This window comes from Oryzias latipes, chromosome 9 (genome assembly GCF_002234675.1).
Source record: "Oryzias latipes chromosome 9, ASM223467v1".
Classification (NCBI taxonomy): domain Eukaryota; kingdom Metazoa; phylum Chordata; class Actinopteri; order Beloniformes; family Adrianichthyidae; genus Oryzias; species Oryzias latipes.
Genome location: NC_019867.2, coordinates 32,770,823 through 32,787,822, shown reverse-complemented (window position 1 = coordinate 32,787,822; position 17,000 = coordinate 32,770,823). Strand labels below are relative to the sequence as shown.

General features: G+C 44.3%; 1 protein-coding gene across 2 annotated transcripts; it reads left to right on the top strand.

The window, feature by feature from the left end:
- The first annotated feature begins 312 nt into the window (after window positions 1-312).
- LOC101160001 (putative ankyrin repeat domain-containing protein 31) lies at window positions 313-13,469 on the top strand. Of its 2 annotated transcripts, XM_011479771.2 has the most exons (12): window positions 313-400; window positions 1,121-1,363; window positions 1,445-1,606; window positions 1,674-1,813; window positions 3,781-3,928; window positions 8,766-8,872; window positions 9,008-9,104; window positions 9,180-9,276; window positions 9,738-10,209; window positions 10,391-10,528; window positions 10,619-10,733; window positions 12,690-13,469. In XM_011479771.2, exons 2-12 carry the CDS (start codon window positions 1,123-1,125, stop codon window positions 12,842-12,844), a joined length of 1,872 nt encoding a protein of 623 aa, XP_011478073.1. In that variant the 5' UTR covers window positions 313-400; window positions 1,121-1,122; the 3' UTR covers window positions 12,845-13,469. The 2 variants fall into 2 exon arrangements, with proteins under 2 accessions (XP_011478073.1, XP_023814669.1); XM_023958901.1 differs by lacking the exons at window positions 10,619-10,733; window positions 12,690-13,469 and having other exon boundaries at window positions 9,738-10,301; window positions 10,391-10,505.
- Window positions 13,470-17,000: the final 3,531 nt, after the last annotated feature.

The following is a 17,000-nucleotide window of genomic DNA, read 5'->3' as shown; positions in this document are numbered from 1 at the left end:
GTGAAGGGTGTCTCTATGGGGAACCTGTCTTTTGCTGGTTTTCAGGTGGAAAAAACAAGGAGCAAACTGTTGAGGCGGGAAATAAAGAAGGCGAGAAGGAAAGGTAGCAAATGCTGGAGTAAGACGCTAAACATTAAATCTGGGCATTCATTTCCACATATAGAGACAAACGCGAAATCGCACAGATTGCCCCAAGGATTGGATAAACGCGCCAATATTAACTTTAAAAGCCTGTTCGAACATTTGAAGTAATCAAACGCATCAAAGAAGAACAATAGATAAATATCCCACTGCACGTGAACGCGGCGTGAATAGATGCCTGAGCTACGCATGCGTAAAAGTGTCCCGGAGGCTAGCACAGAGCGCGGAGCAAAGGCGAAGTGAATTTTTCCTTTTTCAGGTAATTATGTCCCCAAAAACCCCTCAGCGCTGGTTTTGAGTCCATACTAGTATTTGGTGCCGTCACTGAAAGTCTTACAGAAACGTTAAAGTGTGTCTTACGGTAAGATTTAGGGCTAGCTTAACGTTAACACGGTTGGCGCTTTTTTTAGGCTGAACCAACAAAGCTGACGGCGAAGCGCTTTTATTTATTTAATTTTTACTAAGTAATTTTTTAGATTCCGAACTGAACTTTTTTTCTTTTTGAACGCTGACAAAGTTGTGGCCAAAACAGCAGCAGTTTCCTTTGGTAACCATTCCTGTTTTTACAGAGTTACCCCTAGAATTCATTTGGTCTGTCCCATTTTAAAAACACATCAGCAGTTTCAAATCTAAAAAACATTGTTTAGTTAAAGTCAAAGAAATTGTTTTAAGTTTCAGCAGATTCTTGCAATGAGACACAAACAGAAAATAGATTTTAGTTGTTAACTCAGAGCACTTTACTGTCAGACTAATATTTACTCATTTATCAGACGTATAAATGTTTTCATGATGAAACCTGTGAAGTTGTCTTTTGTAGTTTACATGGTCATCATTTAATGATAGACATCATTTGATGGACACTCCTTTAATAAAAGTGAATCAAAACTGTTCTCGGTTTAAGAATGAATCTGAGGATGGGATTTGCGTCATGTGACCATCATGTGACCATCATGTGACCTCTGCTTGGGTTGGGCTGTAGTCATGCTGCAGACGGATGACGGACAGTCGTCTTGCTCAGATGACGACTCTGTGAGTTTGCTGCGTGACCTGGCATGCAGCCAGGTCACGGACGCCACTGTGGACATGACGGCGCCCTCAGGGTCCCGCTGTCCCATCACACCAAACATGGAGACGAGCCCTAAACAGGCCCAAAGCGGCGAGGAAGATGAGTCTTTTGGGAGAAGGCAGTGTGAGGCCGGCTTGGGAGAACCAGCAGAAGTCGGTGAGATATTTAGAAAGTGAAGACCATGCCGTGAAAGATTCAATGTAATTTGTCCTGTTTTTTTCTATCTCCTCTTCTAAGAAAAAGTCTGTAAAGATTTGAAAACCTTAAACCAGCGTCAGCTCCACAAGAGAGACAGCAAAGGGGAGACGCTCCTTCACAAAGCGTGCAGGAAGAACAACCCGGCTGAAGTCAGGATGCTCCTCCAGGCGGGGATCAGTGTCAACATGGAGGACTATGCAGGTCCCTCTGCAGCGCGTGCTGATCCTGGAGGTGTTTGGAGTTCATACTGATGCCATGTGTTTGTCAGGCTGGACAGCGCTGCACGAAGCTGCTGCCATGGGCCATGTGACTGTGGTGGAGGAGCTCCTGAAGGCGGGAGCTACCACCAACGCCAGGTGTAGGGGCGTGACGCCGCTGCACGATGCCGTCTGTGCTGGACACCGTCAGGTTTTTACTCGCACGTTTCAGACTTTTTTCCACAGTGACTGGAAGGGGTTAGGGGGTTTCACCGTGGGCTTACGCTGCATCCGGTCCAGCTGCGGTGCAGCCACCGGAGTCTTTATGTGACTTCAAACGTGCCAGAGGCAGTCCCGCTGCTCCAGTCCGGTCCAGCCTCTCCGGCGCTCCGAATCCGTTTCATTGGCTTCAAATTTTTTTCAGTTTTCGTGAAGGTGGGGCAAAGGAAACAACCTAAACAGGAAATCATGCGAGCGGATGTAAAGGGCATCCGGTACATTTTTCAAGATTAAACCGTGGTGTAAACATGACGTCATTTCCACTGACACGGGTCACAAAGTGTGTGGTAGAGCGTCTTATTGGTCATTTAACACCTGGGGGACCAGAGGCTGATCACACAGGTCCAGAACCGCCCCATCCTTTTTATAAGGACAACGACCAAGAGGACTTTGCTACAGCAGGACGGCAGCCGTCCGTTCTCTGCCGCCGCTCCGGTGACTGCACCAGACCCGACTGGATGCAGTGTTGGCCCAGGGTCCAACTCCAGGCCTCAAGGGCCAGAGGGCCTCTGTGACGGTGACAAACAGATGCGTCCGTCTGTCGCATCGTTCAGGTGTGTTTAGCCAATAAGGAGCTTCAATGGCAGGTTGGTTGGAAAACATTGTCCACCGGCCCTCCAGGCCCGGATTCTGACGCCTCTGGGGGCTTTACATCATCACGGAAGGGGAGTTTCACTCCAATCTAAATGGGCAACATTAGTTCAAAGCAATGTAGACTTGAAAAATAGTCATTTAAAAAAAGATTAATTGGGAAACCAAAACAAATGTCAGGTTTGGTTAAATCACCATTTATCTTAAACCGATTTTATTTACTCCGTAGAAAAAAAGCGTCTCTTTGTGTTTTTTTCAGTGGATTTTGTTGGATCACATTTTGATGAGCATTTCTTTCAGTTTCTGCCTTTTCCTGAGAAGCTTTTGCTGCATTTTGACAGAATGAAAGCTTACGTTCAAGCTAGGGGTGACCCCATCCCGCCACCTGACGGGAACTCGGGTCCGATCGGGTCGTCTCAGACTTGGTTGGTTTGGATGTTGTCTCCCGATCGTAATTGTATTAGTATTTTAGTCAGCGCTGTATATTTCCAGCTTACTATTTGAAATAAATGCCCTAGTAGACGTCTGCATGTCATGAACGGATCAGGACATTTGACTGCGTTAAAGCGCAGCCGAATGCAGCAGCAGTTTGAGCGCGAGGCGCACAAAAGCTTTGGGTTCAATGTCAAAGAAGTAGAAATTATTTCATGGTTCAATTTATGTTTTGGTACAATTACCGGTGTGAAGCCTGTTGTGAAATTGGGCTGGATAAATAAAACGGAAGTGCTCTGTTTAGGAGGTAAAGGTGCAAATGGGGTGAAGAACCTGGATCATTGTGTTCATTTTTCTCAATGTGTGAAAGTATCGGATCAGGACTCGGTATCGGTCAAGTGACTGTCAGTCAGGTCAGGGCCCAAAAAACCTCGTCGGGACATCCAGAGTTCAAACAATTCTTAAAATTAAATTCTCAAAAATATCAGTAAGAAAGTAAATAAATAATGCAGATAAACATGTTTTCTTTTTTTTAAGGTCTTCCTTCAAGACCGTTGCCGCCTAAAAATCAAACGTTAACCGTCACATGGAATGGATCTGTTGACCAGCTTTTCCGTCTGTTATTTGCTTGACCCTTTTTAAAGAATCTACAGCACAAGTCTGATAAATTGGAGACAAAAGGTTTGGATCCACTGACCTTCAAGCAGAGCCGGGCTGACGGCAACAGACCAACAACCAAGAAGGTCTCAGAGTTTTAAGACCATCAGGTTGATGTTTCCATGGCGGCGTTGAGTGTCAGAAACCGGCTGAGCGCGTCCGTGAGGAGCGGTCCAAGAGGCTCCTCCCCTCCTCATGGGACGGATGCTGTGCCTGCAGGTGGTGAAGCTGCTCCTGGAGGGCGGCTCAAACCCCAGGGACAGGAACGGCGGCGGCGTCAGTGCTTTAGAGATGGCAGACGATGAGGAGATGAAAGAGCTGCTGCTCACCTTCACAGCTGCTCCTGCAAAAGGGGAGCGGCAGACAGGTGAGCCTCAAGCTCCCTTACAGGTGATGGAAGCCAAGGCTTGGCTGAATCTTTATGGATATTCATGAACAACCCAGCTGCAGCCTGCAACCGCCTGCTGTGCCTCTCAGATCAGTGTGAGGCAGAGCTGAGGAGCAGTCCATGTTCTGTCGGGGTCCGTCTCCAGATCTGAAATCCATTTCTCATGTGTTCACATGCAGCTGTGAAGGTCCATGCACATCTGTCTGGCCTTTCTTTCCAAAGAAACTCCACAGATACTGGTTTTGCTTTCACAACATTCAGGGGCGGACTCACCATTAGGTTGGCGAGTACCTTGGGCCCCACCACTCTGAGGGCCCCCAGCTGAACACTTCATACATTTTATGCCCTTTATAATTTACCTCTGTGAGAACGAAAACACCCCACATCACTGAAATGAGACTGATCATGTGAAAGGGTTCTGTGGAATATTCCAGTCAACAGCAAGTTAGCCATCAGTCGGTGATGCCAGATTGGGCGATTTGGCTTTGATTCTGACTTTGCGGGTGAAAATGGCTCTGGGTGGGTGGACGTCTTTGGGCGCGTCTGGGATCGGTTCAGTGGTTTTTGGGTCATTGAAATACGTTTGAACCAGGGACGAGCGGTGGGGGGAGGCAGATGGCAGGTGAAGCAGGGCCTCACCTGCCATCATCTTCATCTGCTGTCAGGACATGTAGAGCTACTATTAAAGTAAATGTGTGTCCACTAACCTATAAATGCATGCTATACCTTTGATTCTAATCACTTTAACCCTCAAAATCACAATATTTTCGCATTTCCTGTTTCATTTCAAGGCTGCAAAGTCTGCCTGAGGAAGTGAGTCGGTTGTCTCCATCACTGCCTGATCTGTAACTCACTGCTAGTTTTCTCAGCGTATGCTAACAATCGGATGCTTTAATACTTTTTTTAACATTCCTGTTTGCACTTCCCGTTTAATAGTTTACGTATTTGACATTAGTCTGTCATTTATTTAATGCTCAGATCTGAGGCCAAGCTGCACTGAAAATACAGAATTAGGCATGAAAACAGCTGTGCTGTTTATGATATTAAAATAAGGCATGTTTATGAAGTTCAATAGGAGTCTGACTGTAGGAATGGTGGATGGAATTGAATAGAAAAATGCATCAAAGTTAGACATTCAATCAAATCAAGAAGAAATAAATAATGGATGATTAATTATTGCTCATTATGGCCAATTAATCCCTGATTAATATGTTGGGTCTGGTGGTTTTTAGGTGACTTTTAGGCTGGAAAACCATGACTGTACCTGGCAACACTGGCAGAAATGAAATGATGACTCAAAGCAATTTTTTTTGGTGGTCATATGCAGCGCGGTGGTCCGAGGGGCTGTGAAAAGAGGGCGAGGTCAAAAAGTGGACAAACCAAGAAGTTAGTTGATGTTTTAATGATGGTTTAAGGAAGGATTTGAGGGTCTGAGGGACGGACCATCGGAGCGTCAGATCGACAGGCAGTGCGGCGTCTGCCGTCATGTGGTCACTTTTGCGGGTGTCACGTTGAGGGTCTTGGTGCTGGGGGGGGGTGTTGGAGTCCTGGGAGTGGGTGTGGTGTGTCGGGGAGAGAGGGGTCCCTGGGGCGTTGTGTATCTCTGACGGTGTCTGTGACACACTTATTGCCTCTCCACGTCCTCCTGGGATCATTGGTGTCCCTGAATCCTCTGGGCGTTTGCAGCCGCGGCCCTCTTCACTCCGGCGTTCAGCTCTCTTCTCGCCGCTCTTGGTGCAACTTTGGTAGCAGACAGGAAGGCAGCGTTTCTGGCTCAAGGCAAGGCAAGTTTATTTGTGTAGCACAATTCGTACACAAAGTAATTCAAGGTGCTTCACAAAACAGAAAAATGCATTAAAATCACAATTCATCATAGAAATAATCAACGTAAAATTTACTTTAAAAGAAAAGAAAAAATTTGAAAATGTATTTAAAAATAAAGGAAGGAAAGAAAAGTGCAGATAGGACCTTTCAGTCATATACACGGCTAAACAGAAATGTTTTAAGTCTAGATTTGAACATGAACACAGAAGAGGCCTGTCTTACGACTTCAGGGAGGCTGTTCCAGATTTTAGCTGCAGAATATTGAAACGCTGATTCCCCTTGTTTAGTTCTGACTCTGGGAATCAACAGGAGGCCGGCCCCTGAGGTCCTCAGAGTACGAGATGGTTCATATGGCACTAACATGTCAGAGATGTACTTTGGTGCTCGGCCATGGAGAGACTTGTACACAAGCAGAGCTGCTTTGAAGTCTATTCTTTGAGGTACAGGGAGCCAGTGCAGAGACCTGAGCACAGGACTAATGTGATCATACTTCCTGGTTCTGGTCAGGACTCGAGCAGCAGCATTCTGGATGTACTGAAGCTGTTTTACAGCTCGTTTGGAGAGGCCGGTGAGCAGGCCGTTACAGTAGTCTAACCTACTGGAGACAAATGCATGGATAAGTATCTCCAGGTCTGGCTTTGACACTATGTTTTTGATTTTGGCAATGTTTTTCAGATGGTAAAATGCCGCTGATGTTACTGACTTGATATGGCTGTTAAAGTTTAGGTCAGAGTCCATGATTACGCCTAGATTTCTGACTTGATTTGAGGGTTTGAGAGACCGAGAATGAAGGTAGCTGCTGACACTTTCTCTTTGTTTCTGTGGGCCAAAAATAATAACTTGGGTCTTGTTTGAGTTTAGCTGGAGAAAGTTGTTCTGCATCCACACACTGATCTGTTGGAGGCAGTGGCTGAGTGAATCCACCGGCCCATATTCACCTGTTGTCAGTGACACATAGATCTGAGTATCATCTGCATAGTTGTGATAAGATATGTTATTACTGCGTATTAACTGCCCTAGTGGCAGCATGTAGAGGTTGAACAGAAGGGGTCCCAGGATCGATCCCTGGGGCACACCACAAGTCAAGGCCATGTAGTCTGAGACACAACTCCCAATTTCAACAAAATATTTCCTGTCTTCCAGATAAGACTTGATCCAACTTAGGGCAGATCCAGAGATGCCAACCCAGTCTTGGAGTCTGTGCAAAAGGATCCCATGATCAACAGTATCAAAGGCAGCGCTCAGGTCTAGCAGGATTAAGACAGAGACTTTGCCATCATCAGTGTTCAGGCGGATGTCGTTGGTTACCTTGATAAGAGCAGTTTCTGTGCTATGATGGGGTCTAAAACCTGACTGGAAAACATCAAACGAATTGTTTAATAAGAGAAAGTCAGTGAGCTGTTGGTAGACAACTTTTTCAAGGACTTTTCCTAAAAATGGCAGATTAGAGATAGGTCTGTAATTATTCAGTACAGTGGGATCAAGACCGCTTTTCTTCAGGAGAGGTTTAATGACTGCAGTTTTTAAGGCCTCGCAGGGCTCCAGACTAACTTTTTTCACTAGGAGCACAGTGGCCCCTAACTGAAAATTTTAGGGGCACAACTAGAAAATTTAGGGGCGCATACCGTAAATCAACATTCTAACCAAATCTACTAATTTCCACTGTATTACGAATAAATACTTTAATAATAGATGCAGAAATTACAATATGCTGTTTCAAACAACACTTAAATGTATGTAAATATTAGGGGATGGAAATTCATGTTGGTGACACCAAATAGGTGCAGCCAAGATGCACGATAATTTAAGATCACCCAGATGGACGCAACGCTGCACAGATCACCTGGTGTGAGACATATTTTTGCTCTAACATCACCTGTCAATCAAAACAAAAATATCACCAGAAAGGGGCAAGACCCCACCCTGACCAAACACAGCTGGAAATTTAGTACTGAACTGACTGAAAGCTGCCCTACAGACTACCAAACAATGCATTATGGGACATGCTTCCTGATGGTTTTTTTGTAGTTCACTGATCAATTAAAATAATTTAAAATACCAACTGATTAAAAAAAGGCTACATCCATCACAAAACATTAAAACAATTATAAAAGATGTAATATCACAGATCATATTTATTCACATTTATTTTCCTCAGCTGACCATCTCCCGCGGGAGCGGTGTCATGCCGTAACAGCCGTGCATGATGAGAACCGTGGTTTGCTTGGCGAGTTTGAGACCCCTGCTGTACACTCTGGCCCTGGTACACCAGCCGCAGGTCGGAAGAACGAATCAATAGTTTGCTTACTCATAGCTCAGACGCACATATGAGGTTGTGAGGATATTTGTCTCCGTTTCCTTCCCACAGATGTTTACGCGCACTCGATAGGCCCCGCCCCCTCCACGCATTTAGCCACTTGCAGTGACTTTCCCTATTCTTTTCACACGCATTGGCCGCCTCAGGCATCACTCAATGACACGCGAGTGTGCGCTCGCGTGTGCTCCAGTCTCAGGAGTATTCACGCGAGTGTGTGTGTCTGTCTGCGTGAGTGTGCGCTCGCGTCTCATTGACGATTTCATTGCTCATTTCATAGATCATTGACGTGCCCCTTCCACGTTTAATGTATAAAAAATACAGAGGATGGGGGAGGCAAATTTACTGGTAGCACATGTGCGACTGGATGTAAAATTCAGTCCAAATGGTTGCAGTCTGGAGCCCTGAGGTCAGGCTGTTGCGGGTTGTAGGAATAAAAGGATCCTCCTGTTCCTGTTAGGGTGGACGCTCTGGGATCTTCAGATGGTTGTAGAAAGCTTTAAGGTGCAGGCAGATATGAAGTCTGACCTGCTCTTCAGCTCTGGCCCGTTTTAGAACCGTTTCTACCTGGACAAACCTGTCAGGATCTACATGCTTTAAAATGAGTTGAGATTCACATTCTTCCGTTTTATTTTCACCGCTTTCCTTTGTCGGTAAACTGAAGGAGTTTTGTTTCAGGTGCTGCATCCTCCGCCCCTCGCTGCACCCGCCCAGCTCACCTGCAGGTCAGAGAAGCAGGTGAAGGCCCAGGCAACCTTCAGCTGATGAAGGTCAGCGCTGCTGATGTGAGTTACTTCCTACATTCACACTTCCTGTTGCTAAACTCGATGCAAGAACCAGCATTCAGCGTACATAGATGTTTCATTGGAAGGTGTGTTTCTGACTTCCTTTATTCATTTGAACTCTATTATTTCTGATAGTTGCGTAATTCATTGGCCAGAAGAGCAACTTTGGAAAAGCTGAAGGGGAAGCAGAGAGAAATGAGGGCCTGGCGTCTGACGGGGGGCCGCAGTGCTGGTGAGCGTAATGAGAAGATCTGCAGGCGTGTTTGTGACGCTGCCTTGCTTTGTTCAATCCTGTTGTTGTTTGCAGACAGATTCCAGGCAGCTTGTGTCCAGATTCAGTCTGTGCTGAGGGACGTCCTCTCCAAGCAGCGTCTGGAGAAAGACGCCCTCTGCAGGAGATTTCAGTGAGTCACAAACCAGGAGACTAGGAAAGCAGGATGACTCCTGCTTTGATTTTCCAAATCATTTCAGGTCAAAAGTCTTTTCAGCCAAACTCTAACTGTAGATAATTTTTTCCTGTTTTCTTTTGCTAGACACAGTAACCACTTAATAAATGCCCCCCTCCCCCCCCCCCCCCCATGGTCTGCTTTAACCCGCCCCTGCTGATATTGACTCTACTTTGGTTTGGCCTGTTTCTTGGAACGCCTGTGACACATGTTACTGTCCTGGTTGCATCTGTTTACCAGCAAAGCAATAGAAGCCATGATTTTAGCATGTTTGCCTTCACTGCGTGTGCAGAATGGGGGGGTGCATTCACACTGAGCTTAGTGACCCGAGCAACACGCCATGTTGACTTGACTAAAACTCTGAAGAAAGCTTCTGCTTTGCAGTCTCCTCTAACATAACCAGCCTCTGGTCTGTGCAGGAAGGTGTCCGGCTCTTTTCGGCGCCGTGTGCTGAGGACCCATCTCCTCTCCTTGGCGTCCTGTCAGAGGACTTTGCTGGAGGTTCTGCAGAAGCAGTTGCATCTGGAAGAGACTTTTGCTGCTGCAAGAACTGAGCTCCAAGCTCCGCCTCCAGCAGTTCAGTACAAGTCTGTCACCGGAGAGAGGATGGAGCAGACCCCCGGAGAACTTGGCGAGGAAACGGGCACTTCCTGTCCAAGTGGAGAAGAGGATGACAGGAGTGGACCTTTGGGCTGTCCGATAACCCGGGGAGGGAAGCCCCCTCCCCATCGTGGCCTGCAGAGCAACACAACTGGCTTCTGTCGGAAAACGTTCCTGCAGCAGGTCAAAGTGAAAGGGCAGAGCAGGACCAAAGTCAGCAGCAGGCCTCTCGGTCTGCTCATACAGGGGGGGGCGCTGGCGCCTGGAAGTGCTCTGCAGCTGCTGTGGAAGGTCAGACCTCCAACTCACTCTGATGACAGGAAGCCACAGTCCTGGCATTGTTTTCTTTTGCTTCCACTCTCAGATAATGTTCCTTCATGAAGGTATCAATGCAAACAGACGGACGTACCTGCAGAGGCTTCGTGGAGGGTAGGACAGGGACATGACTGCCCTCTTGTCTGCCCTCTTGCAGGGTAAACATCACCTTGCACGTCTATTGGCGGACGGTTCAATGATGAGCAAAGGGAAGGTTTTCCCGGCTCCGGAACGCTGGATGGAGTGGATCATCGGGAAGAACATTCCCGTGGGCTCAGCGTACGCTCTGGACAGGGCGAGTCACCAGAGCCGCTGCTTTCTGGTTCTAGAGCCACGGATGCTGGACTGATTGACAGCCTCCGTTCTCCGCCCCTTTACCCTCCAGGTGACCTTCAGAGACGTGCCGTTGTCACAGCTTCTGTTGAACATGGAGGTTGAGGAAAACACGCCACACTCGCGCCTGGAAGACCGCATGGATGCTCCTGCTCCACCCCCCCACGGTCGGTGCCTCTTGGTATTTGCTGAGCAGATGTCCGTCTCTGTCATGACTGGGACTGCGTGGGTCTCAGTCAGACCCCAGCAGTCGTGTTAGGATGCTTCCAGGCTGCGTGTGTGTAGAGTCAGCTGTGAAGTGTAGAGAAAGACGGCGTTTGGTCAGACTGTGGCTTCCTGCTGCCCGGACTTCCACCTGGTAAAGCTTTTAGTTTGAAAGTCTAAATGATATCATCTACAAAATAAAGTCCACAGAAACCCAGCACATGTGGAGTCGGATGTAGAGGTCAGCTGATCATTGAGCCGGTATTTCTTTTGACGTCCATCGGGATCAGCAGATGCTGAACTTGTTATTTTGGCTCAGGTGCAGCCGCGCCGCTCTGTCCCAAACATTGTCCGGCGCCACGTGAATCGTCCTGCCGACCACACAAGCGCTGTCGCTTTGACCGCGTCAATAGAAAATGTCTTTTAAGGCCGTTAACCGCGCTTTAAAGATGATTGTCCTCCCATACTGAGAAGAAAAGCGCCTCTGTGAGGGGATAGAACTGTGGCCCCTCCCTCCTCTGCCCAGCGCCAACATGAACGCCGATTAAACGCTAACAGGCAGGACGGTTTCTTTGTGCGCCGTCCTCATCAGGCCCTAGTGACGCGTCTTCAGCAAAGTTTCTGCAGTTTGTCCGTCACTGATGGTGGTGCACACGGGCCTCTCACACACACGTGCACATACACGCATACATGCTGTTATCTCCACTTTTGTTTTCTCCAGCATGCCCCCCCAGAGGATGACCGCTGTCCCGACCAGGGTTTTGGTCACATGACCCACCTCATCATCCAGAATATCGTCTGTATGCTGAAACTCCCCAAAGGCAATAAGCAGCAGAGAAAACGTTTTGGGGATTTTGTCTTGGTGGTCAAAAGATGGAACTGTGTTTTATTGCTTTGATAAAACTACAGGAGCTGTTTAGGTTTGTAGATTCTCATTTGACCTTATAGGCATTGACTGTATAAAGAGAACTGAGAGACGTCATCCATAGAAAACGCCTTAAGTCGCCACTTAACCGCCAAACAGACGTCGCCATGTTAGAGCCAGACGAGGTTATATAACACTTTCTACCTTCTTTGGACACACACAGTCACACACGCAGTCACACACACAGTCACACACACATTTACACACAGTCACACACACACACAGTCACACACACAGTCACACACACACACAGTCACACACACATTTACACACAGTCACACACACACAGTCACAAAAATGTACACACAGTCACACACATTTACACACAGTCACACACAGTCACACATTTAAACACACATTTACACACACATTTACACACAGTCACACACACAGTCACACACACAGTCACACACACACACAGTCACACACACATTTACACACATTCACACACACAGTGGCACACATTTACACACAGTCACACACAGTCACACATTTAAACACACATTTACACACACATTTACACACACATTTACACACACATTTACACACATTTACACACATTTACACACATTCACACACATTCACACACATTCACACACATTCACACACATTTACACACACATTCACATAGATTTACACACATATTTACACACACAGTCACACATACATTTACACACACATTCACACACATTCACACACATTCACACACATTCACACACATTCACACACACAGTCACACACACAGTCACACACATTTACACACATTTACACACACATTCACATAGATTTACACACATTTACACACACATTCACACATACATTTACACACATATTTACACACACAGTCACACATACATTTACACACACAGTCACACACACATACTCACACACACTTACACACACCACACCATCCAGGGTAACCCTGGATAGGCTCCAGCAACCCCAAGGGGTTGTGAAAATGAGCGGACATGTGATCATACTTGTTCTTCTGCAGATGCTGCAGGAAGTCTGAGTTTCCTACTGAACATCAGGACCATTCGTTTGGTGGGTGATGAGGAATTTATGCCAAGTGCCATAGCGGACCGCTACTGGGACCAGCTCCTCCAGAAAGACTTTCCAGAGTCTGACGACTGGAATGACCACACATAACTGCCTTCAGACAGTCTTCAGTTTTACAGTCGCTGCTGTTCTCGCCGCGTCTTCTTGGTGGCTCTAACGTGGTCATCTGCAGCGCCAGGACCCCATCCGTCCTGAGACAGCAGACCTGGTCTTGGAACAGCAGAATCAAACCCGACCCGTTTCTGTGAATGTGGCAGCCATTGTATTCAGGCGTTTTGCTCCTGTTTGAAATGTACTTCTTGACAGTAAAGTCTGTTGGTGTTTCGGGTTCTTCAGAAGGACAATCGGCTCATTGTGAGATTTTCTCAGATGTTTCTCTGGTTGGAATCGATCTCACATGAAGGTTTCCTGTTCAGGTATTGATGAGGATTTCCCAAAGGGAGAGGAGGATTAGAATTTACTGATGGGCATGTATACGGAATCATTCTACCAGTTTTTCTGAGTTTGCTGCTCTTTGTCTCCTTTGGATGAACGTCTGCTTATCCTGGAAAGGTGTCACCTCATGTCCAAGTTAAGAAAGCTCCGACTGTAGACCATATCTCTGCGCTCCTGGTGTTCAGACACGTGCAGGTCTCCTCAATCCGTCTTCAGACCTTTTCTTGTGTCACCGTTCTGTAGCTTTCAGAATAAAATGCTAATAAACACGAGAACATGATCGCTGTGTGTACGCGTGTTTGCCAGGATGAGAGTTTGGCCTGAAAGTTTTGTTTCTCAAAAGATCTTTACGTTTTAAGGGCTGGACGTTTGTCAATCTCCTCACATCCTTTCAGGTTAAAAGCCTGCAGCTGCTGGATGTTTACCCCACGTCTGAATGAAACATATCAAACATGCGTTTTACATGTTAAATCCACCAAAATGGTTCCTGAGCGCGGCTGTGTCTGCAGCTCACTGCTCCCCCAGGGGATGGGTCAAATGTGGAGAACAAATGTGTGTGACAGTGTGATTAACTTGAATGTAATTACAAGCAAGACAAGAAACCGGTTGGAGATGCCAATACAGTACTTATACTCACTTTGTTTTTGCTGAAATGCTCCGTGACACTTAATCTGTAGTGATTGACAGATGCCTTCTTTAAAACTGTGCATTTAGTTGTGTTCAAGTGGAGAAGTAGAATCCTAATAACCGGCTTAATACAGAAGTGGTTCTTTTTAAAAATGCGATGGATCATAACTACATAGAAATGGATATTAACTAACCTGCAAACTCTTCTGCAGCTGAAGAACCGTTCAGAGATCTGTCCAACATGACCTCATTGCTCCAAACATGTGAACCACTGTTCAGCTAAACTCAAAGGTTTCCGTCACGACCTTCACACCCGCCTGGGGAGTAAAGCAGATCCATGTTCTGGTCTCATTAAATCTGTCCCCCCTCTCTACTCTGACCAGAACGGCATATCTCTGCTCCATCGTGCTCCTAGTGGTTAGGAGGACACGTAACTGAAGACATTGTTGGACACAATCAGAATAATCAGCTGCATAGGTGACGTGAAATCCAGAGAGGGTGACAGGACAGCAAAGAGGAAGAAGAAGAAACAGACATTATGTCCTGAAAAATAAAACTGTCTGCAGTCCAAACCCGCCGCTTTGGATACTAGAGGAACTTATTCCAGAGCAACACGACAAACACTTCAGTTTCCAGAGAGCCGTAGAAAGACCAGACGCTGGACTGAATAAAGCCTCTCATCCAAATACTATTGATCAGGTCATCATCCACATGGATGAAGAGTTACATGGAAAAGAAAAGCCAGGCCAGTAACAGTTGGAACATCTGAGTTAAGGTCTGGAGTTTCCATGATCCGTTCACAAACGAGCAGATAATTATTTCAATTTTTGTTGATTCATAAAGTTTATTTCAGATAGAAATGAGTGCACTGTTTACAGTCCTTTTGGCTGTTTTGAAGCCTTCAGAGATTATAAATATAAAAATAAATAAAAACTAAAAGCCCAGCATAGCTGAGTAAGAGACTGGTTGTTATATTTCAGACCAAAGTGAAATGTTTTATGGTTGTAGGGAATATTTTCTTCAGAAGGTTACTTGAATAAAAATGTAAGCACATACATTTGTCTCGTGACTTTTCATCTGTGGTTCTTTGGACATATTGAATGGTAGAGGTGTAATAAACGATCTAATTAATAAATCGATTTATATTCTCATGATCCAAACAGATTGATCTGTCTGAGGAAGGTTGTTAATCGAATTGACTTATTCCACCATACAACCGCTTGGAAATGATCTAAATTGATATCAATTTTGGAAAATACCATCTGGATTGAGATACAGTATGTTTATCTGACTGTAAGATAAAGCCGACCAATCACAGCGGACAACACACACGTGTGATGTCATGAACACGGATCAGTCCATCATTCCAGTCCAATGTGTGGACAGACTTTGAATAAAGTCATGTGACCATCCAGTGTCTAGAATGTTCTAAGAATGTTCCCTTTGGATTCTTTGGATGTAGAAAAACAACAGTGGTGAACTTTAGGAAACTAACATGTGAATGGATTTGACATTCATTCTAGTTTACTTGTTGGTTTGGACACAGATTTCATTTAACTTGATGATCTGGAAGAAATCCAAGAATCTGGAAAACTGTTCAGTAGCAGGAATTTCTGTCTGGATGAAGATGATCTGGATCCACTTTAGGGCAGAGAACCAGATCCAATCGGATCTTCATAATTAATAATAGTAATAACAACAATAATAATAATTAGGGCAAGAGTCTTGGCGATACAATACAGATCACTATACATTTGTCATAAGACCTATATGGCAATATATCCAAAGACAGTCCCAGAGACAATATTTCACTGTTTTAAAAAAATCATAATTTACAAAAAAGTTTTTGATGGTATCAAAACTCCTTTCATATGAATGAACGTGTAAAATACATTGTATTTTATGATCAGAACACTAAGCACTGCAACTGTATCTGATATAAGTTCATTTTACCTATAAATAAATTCATGGTGCTTTCTTTTGGTAAATCAAAAATGTTTTCAATACTTTCGTCTCTTACTTATGCTTTCTACTAAACAAAAGTAAGACGTTGAACTACTTTTTTGCTGATAAAATATTAATTAAATATAATCTTGGCAACATTTAAAATCGATACAAGTATCACCAATAAAGTATCGCGATATTTCCCTACACTCCTATTCAAAATGAGCTAAAATCGGCTGAGAATGAATTGTTATTAAGACGTGACCAATGAGTTATATCACTGGAGGAGACACGCCCGCTTTAGAAGCCTGGCCGACGGTGGCGGAGCGCGACGCCATCTTGGTGAGGTCGACGACGCCCACATGACAATGATTTCTATTGCTTTTAGTGGTGTCTAAGTAGCTTTTATATACTATATATGTTTTTACAATTTATATATATTTATACATATATGTAGATATATTACATGTATATATATAATATATATATAGATACATAATTTGTTGTTGTTAAAGAAGAGAAACAGTCATCCTTAAAAGCTCAAACTTTAATGAAAAGGCATTGTTGCAGGACTTATTACAAATAAAAAAATTATTACAAAGAATTTTAAAAAAATTATTTGTAAACATTTAGGAGTTTTAGACCTCTTTGACACGTAATTTAAATGATTTAGAAAAACCCAACAATAAGTCAATAATAATAATAATAATAATAATAATAAATCAATAGTAAGTCAATACAAACAATAAATAATAGCAATACATACATAATAAGTCAATAAATAATAAAATATAAGTCTGTTAATATTATTATTATTAATAATAATAATAATAATAATAATAATAATAATAATAATAATAATAATAATAATAATAATAATAGTAATAATAATAATAATAATAAAATAAATATTCAAAAGAAGTCCAAAAGTGAACAATAGATTTACCCTAAAATAACAACAACAAATAAAAACAATAGATTTATACTGATTCATGTGAGTGATCAATTTGTGTAACACAGATGTTATGGTGTCGGGTTTCAAGCAAACAGTCTGGCCTCTCATCAAAATGTGTTTCCACAAAATGTTTTGAAAAGTCAGACTGTATTACTGGTTGGTACCACAGTGATCCATCTGGGTTAGCTCTTTTTATTGCTAAGATCCACTTTTTCCCTAAGTCTGAATAGTGAACAGTTCAGTCACTGAGTCAGAAATTTTTAAATCTATATTACTATAATAGCC

Coding starts and splice junctions, on each gene's coding strand:
- LOC101160001 (XM_011479771.2), top strand. CDS start 1,123: ATGCTGCAGACGGATGACGGACAGTCGTCTTGCTCAGATGACGACTCT. Junction 1,364..1,444: donor GGGAGAACCAGCAGAAGTCG/GTGAGATATTTA, acceptor TCCTCTTCTAAG/AAAAAGTCTGTAAAGATTTG. Junction 10,734..12,689: donor TCCTGCTCCACCCCCCCACG/GTCGGTGCCTCT, acceptor GTTCTTCTGCAG/ATGCTGCAGGAAGTCTGAGT.